Below are 18,341 nucleotides of genomic sequence, written 5' to 3'. Positions count from 1 at the left end.
CTTAAAAGATAGGGGACTGTTGGGATGTAACCTTGAACTTTGAGGCTTATGCGTTATGCATTTCATGGTTCAACATTTTCCCTCTCTCCTTGCCCTTTAAAACATTGACTTATGGTCTATTTTCATTGCTTCTGTCATTTGTAAGCAACAATGTTTGTTGTAGTCATATCATGCAAAGCTGTGGCTTCAAAGTCATTCTGTAGCTTTCCAAACACTTCAACTTTCATGTTCCTTCAATTCCATTCTTCCACCTTCTGGTTATTTGTGGCCATGAATCTGTTTCTGCGGAGATTCAACCCTTCTATTCTTTTGAACTTCCGATTCCAATGTTTCATGTATTTGTGTTTGCCTTGCTTTGTGTGAGTATATTGCTAATGATTATTTTGGATCTGATAATTAGTTGTTTTTTCAGTAACATTCAGCCGCATTGATCCAGAAGGAAAGCTGGTCATGGGATTCAGAAAGGCTTCAAATATTCCACCATCTGACCAGGTCTGGCTCATAAGAGTGACAAACCCTTTTTTTTATTGAGGGGAGGGGGTTTGAAATAATAGTAAGAATAACGTCACTGATACTTCATGCAGATCCTTCTTTTGCAGGATGATATAACATATCATACAATATAACTAGGGTTTTCATGGTAATATAAAAAATACCAGCAATAGGTGGTTACACACCACTAAGAGTAACTCTAATAAAAGCCTCTCAAATAGGAAGGAAAAGATTACAGTGACCGATCAAACCTGGCTCTTATACCATGGAAAAAAAGAGGAGAAGAAGATACTGCAGCCTCTCGAGGAGAAAGCAGGCTCCCGGTTTTGGCTGAATACCTAACCGTGATCACAATGATGGAGTATATAACATATCATCCCAAATAATTACAAGTATACCCCTGAATACTAGATATTTCATAAAAGACTCTTAAAACCAGTAGTATATATACCCAAAATACCCCCTGGCAATAGCACTAATATAATAGCAATACTCTTTAACACTCTTGTTTCTCTTTCTTTGTAACTGGTTCCAGTTTGCATCACTGATGGTCATAGTATTAAATCTCGTTTCGGCAGGCCATTTCGGCCTGATCGAAATATCCGAGATACCGAAATTTTACACGCCGAAATTTGGTATTTTTTCTGCAAGATTATGTGGGTTTTAGGCCATATTATGGTCTGAAACTTCATGGAAACCCTATTTTAGGCTATATAAACACATGCAAATGTTCAAATTGTAAAAAATAGTCACCCAAAGTGGTGTTTTGGATTTGCACCCTTGATTGGTAGTATACGGTCGAATCAGTTCAAGTACTAGAGAACATAATGTGAATTACTGCAGGAAAATAAGAAGGGGAAGAAGAAGAAGAAGAGAAAACGAGAGGGAGAGAAGCCAAGATCGTATTACCTTGGAGAGAAGAAATTAAATTAGTCTTCCTTCAAAACATCACTTAATACACATAAAATAAAGGGTATAACAGTAAATACCCAAATAATAAAACAAACCCCTAATACCAAAGCTTCCCTTTTTCTTTCTCCTCTTGGTATTAGCACCAGGCGCTATTACCGAGAGTCCCACACTTCTCGATAACACTCTCCCTTAAGTTGGAGCGTAGATGTTAATCATGTCCAATTTGTTACAAATATAATCCACTCTTACACTCCCCAAAGACTTAGTAAATACATCTGCAAGTTGCTCTCATGTACGAACATGACAAGGAGAAATCAGCCCTTGTTGAAGCTTCTCTCGAACAAAATGATAGTCTACCTCAATATGTTTCGTTCTTTCATGAAACACAGGATTTGAAGCAATATGAACAGCAGCTTGATTGTCACATCACAACCGCATTGGAGAATCATCAACGAAACCAAACTCAATCAATAAATGTTTCACCCACATCAGCTCACAAGTAACATGTGCCATGGCCCTATACTCCGATTCTGCACTGAAACGAGCAACTAATGTCTGTTTCTTGCTCTTCCAAGACACCATGTTCCCTCCAGCAAACACACAATAACCTGTAGTAGATCTTCTGTCAACTGGAGATCCTGCCCAATCAACATCCGAAAAACCCTCTATCCATCCATGGCCATGATCACTATAGAGAAGACCACGTCCAGGAGCCCTTTTAAGATAGCGTAAAATATGTATAACAGCCTCCCAATGAGACATTCGAGGAGCAGACAAAAATTGACTCACCACACTAACAGGAAAGGCTATATCAGGCCTAGTCATTGTTAAGTAATTCAACTGCCCAACTAACCTCCGATACTTCTCAGGGTCAGGTAAGACATCACCACCATCAACAGTAAGTTTCAAATTGGGATCCATCGGAGTATCTAGAGGTTTAGAACCCAACATTCCTGTCTCTGAAAGAAGATTAAGGACACCCAAGAAGTACTTCCAACTTTCCCAGATCCTTGGTCTGAAATTTTTGTTGCAAGTGAATCTTCAAACCTTCAATACCCGAAACATCATCTCCTGTAATAACTATATCATCTATATAAACCACAAGAAATATTTTCCCCGCACCAGAATGGCAGAAAAACACCGAATGATCACTACCACACCGTGTCAGCCCAAATTCTAACCCAACCTCAGTAAATCTGCCAAACCAAGCCCTAGGGGACTATTTCAGCCCATACAGAGATTTCTTCAACTTACAAACACCAAGCCAGCCTCCCCCTGAGTAACAAACCCAGGAGGTTGCTCCATATAAACTTCTTCATTCAAATCCCCATGCAAAAAAGCATTCTTGACATCTAGCTGATTCAAAAGCCAATGGTAAGTAGCAGCAAGAGAAATCAGAATTCTAACAGAAGCAAGCTTCGCTACAGGAGAAAAAGTTACGATGAGCAATAGGAATATCAAGATCAGAAGGAGGTTCCAAAGGAGAAAGAGAATTACCTATTTAAGGATCTGCCGGCGAAGAAGTAGATGGGACAGAATTCGCAGGAGCGGGAGGAGCCCATACTTTCTATTGGTGACGTTGAAACACAATAGGGAGAGGTGCCGGTGATGAGGCAGCCTACGGAACATGGTGAACAAGAGACTAAACGACGGAAACGGGGAGATCATTATCCAAGTCGGACACAGTAAAAGATGAACTATCATAAGGAGTAGACTCAAAGAAAGAAACATCAGCGGTAACAAAATATTTTTGCTACTCAAAAGAATACCAACGATAACCTTTTTGAGTGCGAGAATAACCAACAAACATACACTTGAGAGCCATAGGATCCAACTTTGAAACGCTTGGACTATGATCACAAATAAAACAAACACTCCTAAATACTTGTGGTGGTAAAACAAACAATGGCATAGAAGGAAACAACAAAGAACAGCGAATTCCACCACCTAAAACAGAGGATGGCATGCGATTAATGCGGTAACATGAAGTCAAAACAACATCAGCCCAAAAAGATTTAGCGACTTTCATCTCAAACAAAAGAGAACGAGTAACTTCCATTAAATGTCTATTCTTCCTCTCAACTACACCATTTTGTTGTGGGGTGTAAGTGCAAGAGAACTGATGGATAATGCCACTTTGGACCATAAATTCAGCAAAAGGGGCAGAAAAATATTCTTTAGCGTTATCACCACGAAGAATATGCAAAGCAGTCGAAAATTGATTATTTATCTCATTCACAAAGGCACAGAAGATGGAAAATAACTTTGAACGATCTTTCATTAAATAAAGCCAGGTAACCCTGGAATAATCATTAACAAAAGTAACAAAGTTCCGAAAACCCAAAGTAGAAGTGACAGGACACGGACCCCATACATTTGAATGAACTAAAGAAAAAGGTTGGTCAGACCGTTTATTGACTCTAGGGAGATAACGCACACGATGAAGTTTCCCAAACTGATAGGACTCACAATTTAAACTAGAAAGAGACCGAAAACGCTTATCCAGAAGCTTTAAACTCGCCAATGAAGGATGACCCAAACGACAATGAATCTAATGGGATGACGCCACACCGGTACACGTCATAGATGAAGTGTCCTCAAGTATGTAAAGCCCTCTGACTCACGACCTCTACCAATCATCTTCGTTGTAAGATCCTGAAATACACAAGAGTCTGGGAAAAAGGTTACAAAACAGTTATGGGGTTTGGTAAATCGGTTAACAGGAAAAAGATTAAGAGGGAAATCAAGCTAATAGAGAACGGAAGACAAAGATAAAGAAGGTGTAACATGAACAATACCAATACCAGTCACATTAGCTAAGGAACCATTAGCTAAAGTAACACTAGAAGAAGATTTTTGGAAGGAAGAAAGAATACCTGAAACCCCAGTCATGTGATCCGAAGCCCCTGAATCGTTGATCCAGGGACGAGGAGTAGCAGTCGAAATACAGGCAGTAGCATTACCTGTCTGAACAAAGGTGGCGGTTGGAGGCTGGGCTGACTGAGAAATCTGAAACTGAGTGAAATGGGCATATTCCTCATCAGACTTCTTCACAATCTTTCCCTCAGGCTGTGGAGATGCGGAAGCTGTAGACTTTGTAGTTGTAGCAAAATTGGCAAACTGTTGCTGAGCTAGTTTGCAATGAAGTTTCCAACAAAAACGTTGGATATGTCCTGAGCAACCACAATGGTGACAAGTCCTCACCAAATTCGAACATCAGAAGTACTTTGAGTACCCAAAGTAGGTGGTTTAGCAGAACCAGCCCCACGTCCACGACCACCACCACTATTACCACGACCACCATGACCAGCCCCACTATTGGGCCCACGGTTGAGTGGAAAAGATGCCAAAGCTGATGTATCAACAGCAGGAGAATTCTCACGAGAAACACGCAAAACTCTGGAAAAAGTATCAGACAATGTGGCTACCTTGTCACCACCAAGAATTTGGGAACAGATTGAATCAAACCCCCAAGTCCTCCCAAAAAACCCATAACAGCCAACTGCTCCTGCTGATTTTGCATTTCTTCCACATTAGAAGTAATAGAAAGAAGTGAATTAAGCTCCTCATACATCCTTTTAAAATCAGCAAAGTATTGGGTCAAAGGACGATCCTTCCAATCAACCCTATAAAACTCCTGGGACAACTCATAAATGCGGGAAAGATTGTTTTGTCTAGAGTACAAAACATTAAGGTACTCCCACAACTCCTTAACAGTATCAATGTGTGTCACCAAATCAACAATCTGATGGTCCATAGAATTCAGCATCTGTCCCAAGATGCTAGCATCAACAGTATCCCATAAAGGGTCATCATCAGGTTTAGTCTTGAATAAGTGATCCCGCTGATCACATCCTGTCAAAACCAACATAACAATTTTTCTCCATTGTTGGAAGTTGGTAATCCCCTCCAATTTCTTTTCAGTGATACGATTGGAGGAGGAAGAGAAAACTTCAGTCATCACTGCCTTTGAATTATCACCCATTATGTAAGATCAAATCGATGGAGTAAAGATGTAAATAGTAAGAAAAAAATAATTCTGGAATCAATTCGAACCTTAAAATCCTTGACAAAAACCGATTTTGTCAAAACCTTGACAGAGATCGATGTAAAGAGAAGGTATTTCATGAAAATTCTGTCCTAAATTCTGCTTCCAAGTAATGGCTGAAACAGTCCAGTACTCCAAAAAATCCAATCTAACAAATAAGATCAAAAAATTGATTCCAGCAAACCCTGTAAAAATTGATTTTTCTTCCTTCCTGAAAAATCGATTCAAAACCCTGACAAGTGAGGTCGACTCTAATTTTCAGCTTCCAATACACTCGTTACTCCATCAAACGCCATAAAATACCTCCATAAAGATCTAGTTCTTAAGTTATATCATGAACTAGTCTCTAAACAGTCCCAAAATACAGCATAGGGTGCTGCACCCCTTCAAACAAAGAGTAGAAGAAACCGCAAGTCTTCAAGTTCTCTCACACACTTCAATCTTCAGTTGTAGGCTACCAAAAGGAGAAAAATAATCCCACCGAGAGCTGTAACAGTGCCTATAGCTCTGATACCATGTGAATTACAGCAGGAAAATAAGAAGGGGAAGAAGAAGAAGAAGAGAAAACGAGAGAGGGAGAGAAGCCAAGATTGTATTACCTTGGAGAGAAGAAATTAAATCAGTCTTCCCTCAAAACATCACTTAATACGCATAAAATAAAGGCTATTACAGTAAATACCCAAATAATAAAACAAACCACTAATACCAAAGCTGCCCTTTCTCTTTCCTCTCGGTATTAGCACCAGGCGCTAATACCGAGAGTCCCATACTCTCGATAACACATAATAAGCAATTTAAACAAGTAAATCATACAAACATAAAGTCAACTCATAAGTCATAATATTAAATACATAATTTGGATGACATCAATATATTCTCCTAATACAAGTTAAGTGTCTACTAATAATAGTTACTACGCCGTCTAGGATCGATCCCACTCGTAGTCCGATGGAGCCGACGTGCATTGTCCTCTGACTATAGGACATATGAATGTCATGTCATAGTCTGGGAGAAGAAACGAGTATAGTCCTCCATAGCTGCAATGTTTTTGAATTTTTAAATACTTTTCATAATTTTAGAAAATTAAAATAATTAATTATTGGTATAAAACTATTTTCGAGACTCTGAGGCCATAGATTGGCCAATGGTGTCTAACATATATTTAATTGATTCCCATACAATTTACATAACCCCTATTTTTTTAGACCTTTGTTATAGGAAAATCAAAATTTTGAAGCAGAAAAATAAAATAATAATAGATATAATGAAAAAAAAATTCGGCATCGTGACTTCGTGAGGTTGTAGATCGGCCTCCGGTGTCTTAACATATAATAAATTCATCACTAACTAACATGTATTGATCATATTTTTCTCAAAAAAACATTTTTGGAGAACATGGTTTACCTGAAATTGTAGAACAAACTTCAAGGATGTGCTAGGAAGCTTCAATGATTTGCTAGTGATTCCGGCGTTGATGCGGCAAAGAATCGGAGAAGAATGCACAAAATCTCCAAAAACCATCGTACATTGGCGAAATGGGACTTCCAGAGAGCTCTCGGTCGAAATTTCTACCGAAAGTCATGATCCCAATTTTGGCGAGATGTTACACAGCCGAAATTTCGTCCGAAATAATGTATTTTTTCAATTCGAGGTGTCATTTCGTTTCAGCTTGACCGAAATCTTCGAAATTTCCAAGATATCGACGAAATTTCGTCGAGTTTTTGAACTATGCTGATGGTTCATGCAGATCCTTCATTATAGCATTTTCTTTGATGGTTTTAGATGCTCAATAATATATGTGGTTCCAATGTTGTAGTTGCTCACTTGCTCATGCTACTCCATATAGTCAACTGAGTCAGCTTGTTTGTTGTGTAGTATTGAGAAACAAAACCGTGTCAGAGTGATCATATGTTCCAAAGCAAAGGATTTGTTACAGTGGGTTCCCAAATCCCAAGAAAGCAGATGATGCATTTTCATCTTCTTGGTTTACTACAGAATCTATTCCTGTTTTTTTTCCTAATGAAAATTTTTATTTTAATGGTAGGTTCAGGTGAAGTATGAATTGATCTTATTGTGATTACCTGCATAAAATCTGACAAAATGTCCTAAATTCATTTTACTGGAAATTTCTATTGCACGTAGAATTGTATATTATTCTACTACTACAGTTTCACCAATTAAATTAATACAGTGGGCTTAGCAGATTGCAGGGGGTTGCTTAGCAATTATATAGGCTGTAGACTAGAATATGCGTCTTGATTAATCTTTTTTGTGACTCAATGTGAAGTTCTGACCAGAAAATCAATTATTGTGATATTCAACGCTTCTTTTTTGGACAGCAAAATTGTTTGGTTTTCCAAGAATGAATAACTTACCAAGCCCAAGTTCAGGGACTCGTAACAATGATTTGGGAGTCCTGTCTTTATGATGACACCCAGAAGTGAAAACTGCCTGTATTGTGTATGGCAAGACACTAAGGTTTCATTAGCATAAGATTGTTTATTTTCCATGAAAGGTGTTTTTTTTATTTACCATGAGGGTGGCCTTCTCATAAAAAACTAAATGGTTGCCTAAATCACTACTCTATAGACACAGATCTTACTCTTCTTTTATTTAGTTACCTTTCCATCGGAATCTTGTTGTAACCATACGGTTGTAATATGGTGCAACAAAATCTCAGTTTATGTGCCCTAAATAACTTTGTTTACTTTACTTGTTTTCTATTGACAGGAGATGCAGACACCCAAGCCTGGGAATGGTGTCCCAAAAAATGGAGAGGTTAATATTGAAAATCCCAGCCTACTGAAATTCTATTTATTCCCATTTTTTCCTTTAAAAGTAGTCCTGAATAAACAAGTTACTCATTGATTAACCAGGTTAATTCGGCAGATCCAAGTGTTTGGTCCAAAGTTGATAAATCAGGATACATAGCAAAAGAAATACCTGGAGCTAAGGCTTCCCTTCCAACTAAGAGGAAAAGCAGCACCTTAGGTTCAAAGAGTAAACGCCTACGCATTGAAAATGAGGACTTAATAGAGCTCAAGATTACATGGGAGGAGGCTCAGGAGCTGCTTCGGCCACCTCCCAATCACGATCCTAGTGTTGTGATAATTGAAGGCCTGGAAATTGAGGAATTTGGGGTATGCACTTCGAGTGATATATTTATGTACTTCATTTTCACTGTCTGCAGACTATGCTAGTTCTTTTTTATATTTATGGACCTGTAACTAATAAATGCCAGAGCAGTGAAAAGGGGATGAATAAGAACTAATGAAGTTCTCTTCTCCTGTAAATGAACCCTAGTAGTTAGGCTCTGTTGGGTGGATAAGTGTTTTAAGAACAAATTTGGTGAAGAAATTAATCATTTTCTCAACAGTTCACTTCTTCAGCAGCCAAGTTCTTTGGAAATCAGTAAATTGTATTTTTAATTTGCATATCTCATGAGAAAATCATGGCTAGATAAAGGTCTGAAAAATAAAGAAGCTACATATGGGGCATTGTGGGATATTATGTTGGTAATTCATTCCAAGCCTTGAATAGAAGAGGAAAGAAGAAGAAAATTAGGGTTAGAAGACCACCTACCTGGGAGTTCCATTATGATATGGAAACAGCCTCTCTGGAAACAGGAGTAAGGCAGCGTACATTTGACCCTCCTCAGACCCTGCTAAACGCAGGAGCCTTGTGCACTGGGTATGGGTACTACAACTCATGAGTTTGTTTGGACTCTAAATGTTTCAGTGTGTGATGGGTTTTCATTAAAAGTTTTAACAAACTTTATTTTTTAGGGGGGGGGGGGGGCTATTTTTCAGACTGAGATGAGAGATATACCGAAATTTCGGCAAAATTTTACTGACACTGTATTTTTTTTCCATGAGTTGCGCTTGGCCATTTCGGGGCGCAAATGGCTAAAATTACCAAAATTTCGATGAAACAGTGCATTTTTTAGACCGAAATGATCGAAATATCAAAACAAAATGACCGAAATTTTGGCAAAACAGTGCTTGTTTCGTTTCGCATCCTGTTTCGTCTGACATGTTGAAACTGCTGAAATTTCGGCGAGTTTTTGAACTATGCTTCGTTGATGTATGAAGAACCTGCAGGGCAGGAAAGGCATGCTCTCCTCTGCTGAAACAAGATTTTCCTGGATGCACAAAGGAATTGCATTGTAATAGCAACTTGTTAATCTTTGTATAGATATGTTCTATATGATTTTGTGTCATTTGTTTCTTGTAATGTAGAGTTTTCTATTATTATTGGCAGTTGTGATCTTTACAATGAGATGAATCTCTTTCCGCGTTAACAAATGAAAGTATAGAACAGTGAAGGCTGCCTCTCATGTGGATGTCTGACTTTATTGTTTGTAGCAGGAAGCACCAATAATTGGGAAACCTACAATTTTCACAACCAATCAATTGGGGTAAGCTCATCTTTTTTTCATTGGTTCTTTGATATGAAATGCTTATTTTTATTAATTAATCCTCTTCAAGCTGTAACTTGACATGTGGCAGAATTTCTTTTCTTTCTTCTGCTATATAATATATGGGTTTTCATTCTCTGTGGGGGAGTGGCCAATGAGATCGTGTTGGGGGGGGGGGCAATGAGAGCGCGCTCATTGGCATTACGGGAGCAGGATTTCCGCTTTTCATGGGGGTGGGGCAGTCATTTCAGTCCCCTTTGTGAAATGCCTTTTTTGTTTGGCTCTTAAAAATTTTTTTGTTATGGTGGACAATAGTTTTGTAACAAAGAAAAATAAAAAATAACCAGCAAAGGAGGAGAAGAAAAAAAAGAGAAGAGAATAGCTAGTCAGTAGAAAGAAAAGAATTAGTTACCTTTATTTATAAAGATATAACAGGTGTAATTACAATAAACACCCCCAACGTAAGTGTACTTAAAACAATAGTATAAAGAAGCAATAATGACAGTGATGTAGATCACAAGTCCATGTGTAGCCGCATGAACAAGTCCCAAAACCAGTCCAGTGTAGTTGTGGGATTCAACTGCTGTGAGAAGCAGCCCGGTCTGATGATGTGGCAGGTTTTTGTTGGCTCGATGCAGCATCACATTAGGCAGCCCCAGTCCAGAGAGAAGCGTGAAGAAGAGAAGGGACCAAGATAGATTTCAAAAAACAAAAAAAAAAATTACTCTTCATGTGACACTGTTCACGTGAACAGTGCTGTGGGCCATAGGAAAGCTGGCATGGAAGATTAGATGCTGCCAATATCATGTCCCTAGTTGCTATTTCATTAGTTTCTATTTTGGCATAGATCTAGTTTCTATTTTTGTTAGTTATTTATTTCTATTTTTAGCTTATTCCTTTTGTAATAATTTGGTTTGTCTTTACAAGCAACTTAGTTTCAGTACAGGAAAGTATTAGTTTCCTTTTCCAGTTTGTTTCCTTTCTTGTAAGTTTCTATTTTTTGTTTCTTTCTTTTTTGAGATGAGCCTTGCTGCTTATATAATGTAATAGACTCCCTTGGAGTCCCCAACGATTTAATGAATGAAGTTATGTTGTTGTTTTGCAATGCATTGTCCTGAGAGAGGCTGAGAAGGGTGAGATGCCCAGGCTGAGATAGCCAACCCCAACAACAGTGAGAGGCCGTGGGTGAGAGGCCCAAGGGAGAGAGTGAGAGGACCAATCCAAATCATCCTTCTTCTATCCTATCTTCTATTTTTCCATTTTTATTTTTTATTTTCTTGTGTGAAACTGTGATCTGCTACAAGCACTGCGATCGAAGAGTAAATATGCTGCTGAACAAAGTGATTGATCTCCTAGTCTGTCCAGCAATTGAATATCAATTTTCAGCATCAATTCTGGCCTATCATCGATCCTACTGTAGAGTGGTTCTTACTTGAACTACTTCTACATTAGACAGAAGTATCCCTATGGTACGACACATTACTATAAAAACTTAAGAACCTATTCCTTAACACTCCTCAAGCTGGAGCATATATATCTCCTACAGTGCAACATGAAACAAGCAGAAGATAAATGATCAGCATAAGCTCCAGCTTGAAGAAATATCTTAGAAGTAGAGACTGTGGGCCAGCAACCACACCCAGAGATGTAGTAAACAAAAGAACTGTAGAGAGGAAATTCTTTCAATCACAGCATAAACAGACCAGACCAGCGTAGATTTGATCAGAGACACCAACCAGCATAAGTAGCAACAGAGAAATCTCCGTTAAGAAGAAACCCAGATAATAAGCACCAATATAAGTGGCATAAAATATCAGTTGCAGGCCAGAAAACAGTAAAAGCCCAGAAAATAGCTGCAGTGGAAGATGAATAAATCATTGTTGCAGGCTAAAAACCTGAAAGCTAGAAGAACTCTAGACATATAAGAAATCTTCAATAAAAAGAAATCCATAATAACAAGTCGTCAATGAGAAGATAGAAAGAATCTTCAATAAGAAGACATGCAAATAATCTTATTAAGGAGAAATCTTTATAACTCCCAACATCTTCATTCTCCCCCTCACATGTAGCTCTACACGTGGACAGATAACGTCGGAGAGAATAAAAAGATGATCTGTTCAGTCCCAACATCACATTGCAGCAACAACCAGAATCAACATAAATAAATCATATCATAGCGAAGAAGCATAAGCAATAATTAAGATCCCAGATAGTACAGATTGAAATAAATCTGAGCAGAGAAAAAAAACACCAATAATATCAACAACACAGTAGTCACAGGGACCATCAACAAAGAATATCAAATCACAGACTTAGATCTGATATCAGTAGCAATTGCTGAAAGATAAAAATATCTGAGGCTGAATTCAACCAATAACAACAGAATGTTTACACCCCAGAAGAGAAGAAAAAAAATCTAGAATTTAGGAAAAATCTGGTAGAGACGCATCACAGGCAGATCTGAACAGTGTCTTGGTTGAACACCTGATTTAATGGGTTGAAAATTATATCAAGTGCGCACAAAGATCAATTCAATGAATGGATGAAAAAATACTGCAGTCTCTTATTTGGAGTAGGATAACTGATAACAGAAAATAAAGTTTGCTGCAGGGAAAAACAGCAGTCACCAAGTATACACCATCAACAGCTGGGAGGAGAAACACCAAGAATCAACAGATCAGATCAGCAATGATCTCCAAGAAGCTGCAGCACAAATTGCAGGTCAAAACAGCAGCCACCAATCAACATATCTATCAAAGACAGAATCTCAGATTCCATATTGCAGAGCAACCAAAACTCCAGATCTGAGGAAGTACTCTGGGTCGCAGATAGAATAATCAGCGCAATACCAACTGGAAGAAGCACTTCAGAAGGAAGATAGAAACACAACTCTCAAACCACAGTACAGAAGTATATAATAAAATTCCAACTCCACATCGCAGAACCAGAGTCCACCAGGCACAGAAAGGGATCAGATTAGGAGAAATTAGATATCTCAAAAACAAATAACCAGATCTAATCCATATTCTGTTGGAGACTAGACAATGGCTTAAACAGATCTCATAATCAATCACACATCAACACAAACATCATTGTTTGCTGCAAATACCACCTGGCTTCTTATTAGACTCTCAAAACAGATAAGTGAAGACCAGAGATCACTGATTATTGAGTTTCTGATACCATGTAACAAAGCAAAAATAAAAAATAACCAGCAAAGAAGAGAAGGAGAAGAGAAGAGAATAGCTATCCGGTAGAGAGAAAAATAGATGGTTACCCTATCTCTAGTACTACCTTTATTTGTAAGGATATAACAGGTGTAATTAAATATACACCCCCAACTTAAGTGTACTTAAAAACAAAAGTATAAATAAGAAGAAAAGAAGTACCCTCTATGGTACAATACTTTACTATAGGGATTTATAAAGCTATTCCTTAACAAGTTTGATATGACATTTGTATGGAAAAACATTTTATCTATAGTTTTGCGTTGATATGGGAAACCCTTGTTGCATAATGGCATTTCTTAACTCTAGGCACATGTATGATGGTGCCCTGTGCAGGCCAAGCTAATGTTTTAATAGGTTCTGGCATAAATTGATGGGGTATATTTTAGATTATAGATTGGATGGTATTTGCTTTAATTTTCAAGGGTACTTTTGAAAGATTCTTTGCCATGTCATAGACCGGGCATTTTGCTTTCGCATCTTCTTAACACAATACTTAGACAAGGATAAAGTGGGGAAAAAAAGAAGCTGAAATCCTTCCTTGACAAGTGTCCACTTGATTTAGCTGACCTCAGGACAAGTGTCTCTGCGGCCTTTGTTCAACTTTTAATCGTTAATGGGGTTTTTTTTCGTTTTACTATAGCATAAGATTGGTTATTACGTTTATATATCCTTGCCAAGTGAATGCTAATGCTTTGGTTCATATGTGACAGTGTGAAGATTCAATGGGTTCAGTGTGAAGACTGTTCTAAGTGGCGGAAACTGCCATTCAATGTGCTTCTTCGGTCAAGGTGGATCTGTTCTTATAATTCATGGGATCCCAAAAGGTATGGGGTCTACCATATTCTGCTTTTGGGACATGGCCATTTGCACTTTCTATGGTGTTGTATATGCTTCTTGGTTTCTGTTGAAAATTGCTTCAGCAGTGAAAATTGCCCTTTTTTTGTTTTTGTTTTTAATAAATAACAACTTAATTAGAGAAAGAAGCAGAGTGTACAAAGAAAAATAAAAGTACAATTGGGAGCAAAAACTGCAAACTATATCCTGGATGAACCATTCCCTGCCTTTCTAAATTTTAGCCAACATCACTGGCAGTAATTGGTTCCATTGGTATGAGGTATTTAGTTGGGAATAAAGGTGGTGAATCTGCCTAATGACCTTTAATGTCAGTGCAGTTGAAGAATCCTCAAAACCTAGGAGACAAAAACTGAATATTGTTTAATGGAAAAAAAATTTCTGGTCTGTGCCATCTAGAGGGGTATATCTATGGACTGCCCACCTAGTTGTGCCATGTGGAATGGTGATGTGGCAATTCCAATCATTGGAAATCTAGGAAATGGAATGGATTGCCCGTATCGAATTTCAGACTCAAATTCAATAATATATTCTTCCATTTATCAGCATGCACTGATTCAGGAGTATGATCATCACCATTGGATTGATTGTATTGTAATAATATAGGCTAGATACATAGGATAATTTTTTAAGTTGTTTTGTTGATTTGTGTCGATAACAATAGTAGTGGGGCCCATTAGCTATTAGTTAGGAAGTTATTCTGATGAGGTATGCTAGGCTGGCACAAATCAACACTAATAAACCTACAGAAAACAGAATCGCAGTAATCCTAAAACACAGCAGAAACTTTGAATGAACAGAACTCACAAACGATGAACTCAATGAAGGTGAAATCAATATATCCTAGAGAACTTATGGGGGAGCTTAAGTGGTAAAAATATCAATGGAAGTTAACGGTCAATGATGAGAAACTGACATGGACAAAATAGAAAGTCACAAACAGCAAGTTAGTAAGTTGAAAAAACTCTCATAACCAGGGTTTTATTAAGTTGAACAAATTATCATACCAATCCGGATCGTCAAGTTAGTAAGTTGAAAAAACTATCATACTAATCCGGATCGGCAAGTTAGTAAGTTGAAAAAACTATCATACCAATCCGGATTGGCCGTATCGGTCTGGATTGGCTCTGTTTTCATTGAAAAATTAGTTTTTTTTCCCATTTTTACCCGTCCATACCAATCCACCGATACGGGATCGGTCAGAGATCGGTATTGGTCTCCACTGATATCATTACGAATCTGCCGGATCGGCCAATCCGATACCGATTCCTCAAACAATGATCATAACTCATTAACCAGCCATCTGATGAACATGGACTTTAAATCGAATGGAAGGATGGAGGAGAGTAACAGCTTAATATCTGCGATGGCCAGATAGATTATTAGAATCTGTCGGCTGAAGGCTTAGCGATGTTGCTGTACAACAGTAGGTAACAGACCCAACAACAGTGCTGGAAAAACTAATAGAATTTATCAACTTCAAATAAATAAACGCAAAGAAGAAGATTAGAAATCACCTAGGATGTGACTGAATCACCACAGTTCACCACTCACATAGAGCGAGAAAATAGCTCCAACCAATATAGTGATCTCTTGTGCCCCTTCCACTTTATTTATAATGAGCATAAGAACATTCCAAGTATGGCGTGGGGAGTAGATTGGCTGCCAAGCAAGTTTTAAAAATAGAAACTAAACAATGAAAGTAGAAAGTACATGGAAATAGAAGCCTACTTAGCTTAGCTATTAACTAAGTAGCAATACAAGGGAAGAGAAACTAATAGAAATAGAAACTCAAAGATCTTGGCAGCTCCCACCATTCCAATGCCACCTGTCCACATGGGGCCCACAAATCTGTCAAGAGATCTCCTTAATTTTTGCTGGACGAAAAGGGCTTGGTTTGGGCTGGTTTTAACTTAACTCATCTGGACTATTTAGAGGCCTGTTTGGGCTGACCTTGTACTGCATCCTATTTTATTTTAAAATTATATTAGATAGATGTCTTTAAGTCATCGGGCGCACATCTGGTCACTGGTTCTGTTTAGGTAGATTTTTATTCTTTTAAATCTTTCATTTAAGTCTTTGAGTGTTAGTAGTATTAGGAAGTCTTAGTTGGTTGGAACTCTAGTTTTTATTTTAAATTTTATTTATTTTAAAGAGATGTAACTTCCAATCGATTGGCATTGAATGAAGAAATATTTTTACTGGATATTGAGAGCTGTTCTCTCTACCCATTCTCCCCATCGCGTTCTCTTCTCCTCCCCTTTCTTCCCTGTCAATTCCTCTTCTCTTCTCCGGGGGCAGGTCCATCCCTTTTCTCTCCTCTTCCATTGAGCTGCCCCCCCCCCCCCAAAGGGAAACAACCCTGTTGTTCCCTCTCTCTCTCTCTCCCCTTGTTGCAACATTCTGTCCAGGTTCACTACTCTGCTGTTGCATCTAAGATCCATAACCCTGTGGATTTTTTAGACTGCGTTATGCACCCTCTCGGTAGTCTATGTTAAATACTTGCAATATGGGTGATAGCCTTTCTAACAGTTGTTTCACTGTTTTCCTATATATCAATTTTCATAGTGACAGATCTTGTGACAATTTGATCTGGTTGATATTTCATATCTAGTTATCAGTGTCCTAAACATGATCTTAAGTAGGCATTCTATTAACATTTCTGCACTTCATGCAAGCAGATCTACATGTTCATCACCGCAAGAATTAACTACAGAACAGCTTGAAGATCTGTTGTCCTCTAAGAGCACTGGTATGAACAACTTGAAATATGATTGTGATGACATTTTTAAAACATGACTATTGTGGAGCATTGGATGCTCTTGGGGGTACCATTTAGGGTTTATTGTAGTTGTATTGTTACTGTACTATTGGTAGTGGTGTCATGTTATACTGTGCCCTGATTCTCAAATTCCCGAAGTATCAAAAGATGGAATGTGAAAATTTCTTGTGGTTGTGACTGGGCAGCTGCTCCCAAGAAAACCAAAGCTGCCAAACAGGTGACCGAGGCTGTTGAAGCTTCAGAGGGGCTTGACACACTTGCAAACCTTGCCATTCTGGGAGAGGGAGAGGCTCTCCCTTCGTCGTCCCAAGCCACCACAAAGCACCCTCGCCATCGGCCTGGCTGTACATGCATTGTCTGCATCCAGCCTCCGAGTGGGAAGGGCCCGAAGCACAAGCCGACGTGCACATGCAATGTATGCCTCACTGTGAAGAGGCGCTTCCGCACGCTCATGCTGCGGCGCGAGAAACGACAATCAGAGAAGGTAGCAGAAACTGCACGTAAGAAAGAACAGCTCCAGCAGTCTCCGAAGGCAGAACCAGAGGATGATCCACCACTGAGTAGTAACACAAGTAACAGCAGTTCAAACCCAAAACACCCACTGGTGAATGAGACTGTTGATGATGAGAACCCCAACAGTAAAAGACCTTCCTCTTCACCTCTTAAAGGCCAGATTGACCTGAACATCCAGCCAGAGAGGGAGGATGAGCCATCACCAACGTCAGATTCCTGTAACATGAGTTTGATCCAAGATGCCACTGAGAGATATCTCAGGGAACAGAGATTATCAAGTTCTGCGAGTGACGGAGATCCAATCACTGATCAAATTGAAGCAGTCGGAGGTGGAGTGGTGGAGGGGAGGCTTGATGGTGTTCCTTGTGGTAGTGGTCATCTTGATGGTGACATGGAGCATCCAGTCACTTTGCCTATGTCCATGTCAACATCAACATCAGCAACGGGCTAGATCCTTAGCACTGATATGTGCCAATTGTAACATTTCAGCGGTTGGGGACAGCTTCGTTGTACATTCGGATCCACATTCACATCAGACGCCAACAAACTCAACCTCAACCACACAAGCAAAAGGCATTACCTTTGTACATAAAAGAAAAAGAGGTAAGAGTTAGATAGATAACATGATCAACACTCAAACGGGGTATTGAATCGAATCGATGTGTTGTGATTCTCATCCTCTTAAACAGCAAGAGTAGTATGGGCAGTGGGGATAGTAGCTCGTTTTTTTTTTTTAATCCTTTTTTAAGGTTTTGCTTTTCACTGCGCTCAGGACAACTTGGTGGTTCTCTTCTTTTAATACCTACCTATTTTGTTCCAGTTATTTTTAGGGGGGGAAAAAAAAAAAGACTACATGAAGGTAATAGGTACTTCCAGATTGCTGGTATGTGCTCTGCTTGGTGGCCCTTTTGGTTGTGTGACTTAACCAATCATGTATCTCCTTGGCACTGGCGCTCATGGGGTTTATCAGTGACTATCGTAGTGTAGTTGTTTTTAACGAGTCCAGCTCATGTTCACATACGTGAGCGTACGAGAACAACTCCCAACTGTATAGATGGAATTCACTTTGTGAGACCCATATGGATGGATTCCATC

The 18,341-nt window shown here is 38.8% G+C and overlaps 1 protein-coding gene across 2 annotated transcripts in view; it reads left to right on the top strand.

The window, feature by feature from the left end:
• Positions 1 to 17,877, top strand: part of LOC122670871 (B3 domain-containing protein Os07g0563300-like) — a 31,420-nt gene extending 13,543 nt beyond the window's left edge. The window contains exons 8-14 of one of the 2 annotated variants that reach the window (XM_043867899.1): positions 413 to 492; positions 8,183 to 8,230; positions 8,329 to 8,592; positions 9,820 to 9,869; positions 13,810 to 13,923; positions 16,633 to 16,703; positions 16,919 to 17,877. In XM_043867899.1, the coding sequence (XP_043723834.1) occupies positions 413 to 492; positions 8,183 to 8,230; positions 8,329 to 8,592; positions 9,820 to 9,869; positions 13,810 to 13,923; positions 16,633 to 16,703; positions 16,919 to 17,697 (1,406 nt within the window). In that variant the 3' untranslated portion in view covers positions 17,698 to 17,877. Of the gene's footprint in view, positions 1 to 412; positions 493 to 8,182; positions 8,231 to 8,328; positions 8,593 to 9,816; positions 9,870 to 13,809; positions 13,924 to 16,632; positions 16,704 to 16,918 lie in introns of both variants that reach the window. The other variant, XM_043867891.1, reaches the window with a different exon arrangement.
• Positions 17,878 to 18,341: the final 464 nt, after the last annotated feature.

Source organism: Telopea speciosissima, chromosome 1 (genome assembly GCF_018873765.1).
Source record: "Telopea speciosissima isolate NSW1024214 ecotype Mountain lineage chromosome 1, Tspe_v1, whole genome shotgun sequence".
Taxonomy (NCBI): Eukaryota; Viridiplantae; Streptophyta; class Magnoliopsida; order Proteales; family Proteaceae; genus Telopea; species Telopea speciosissima.
This window is presented reverse-complemented; position numbering and strand designations above follow the sequence as displayed.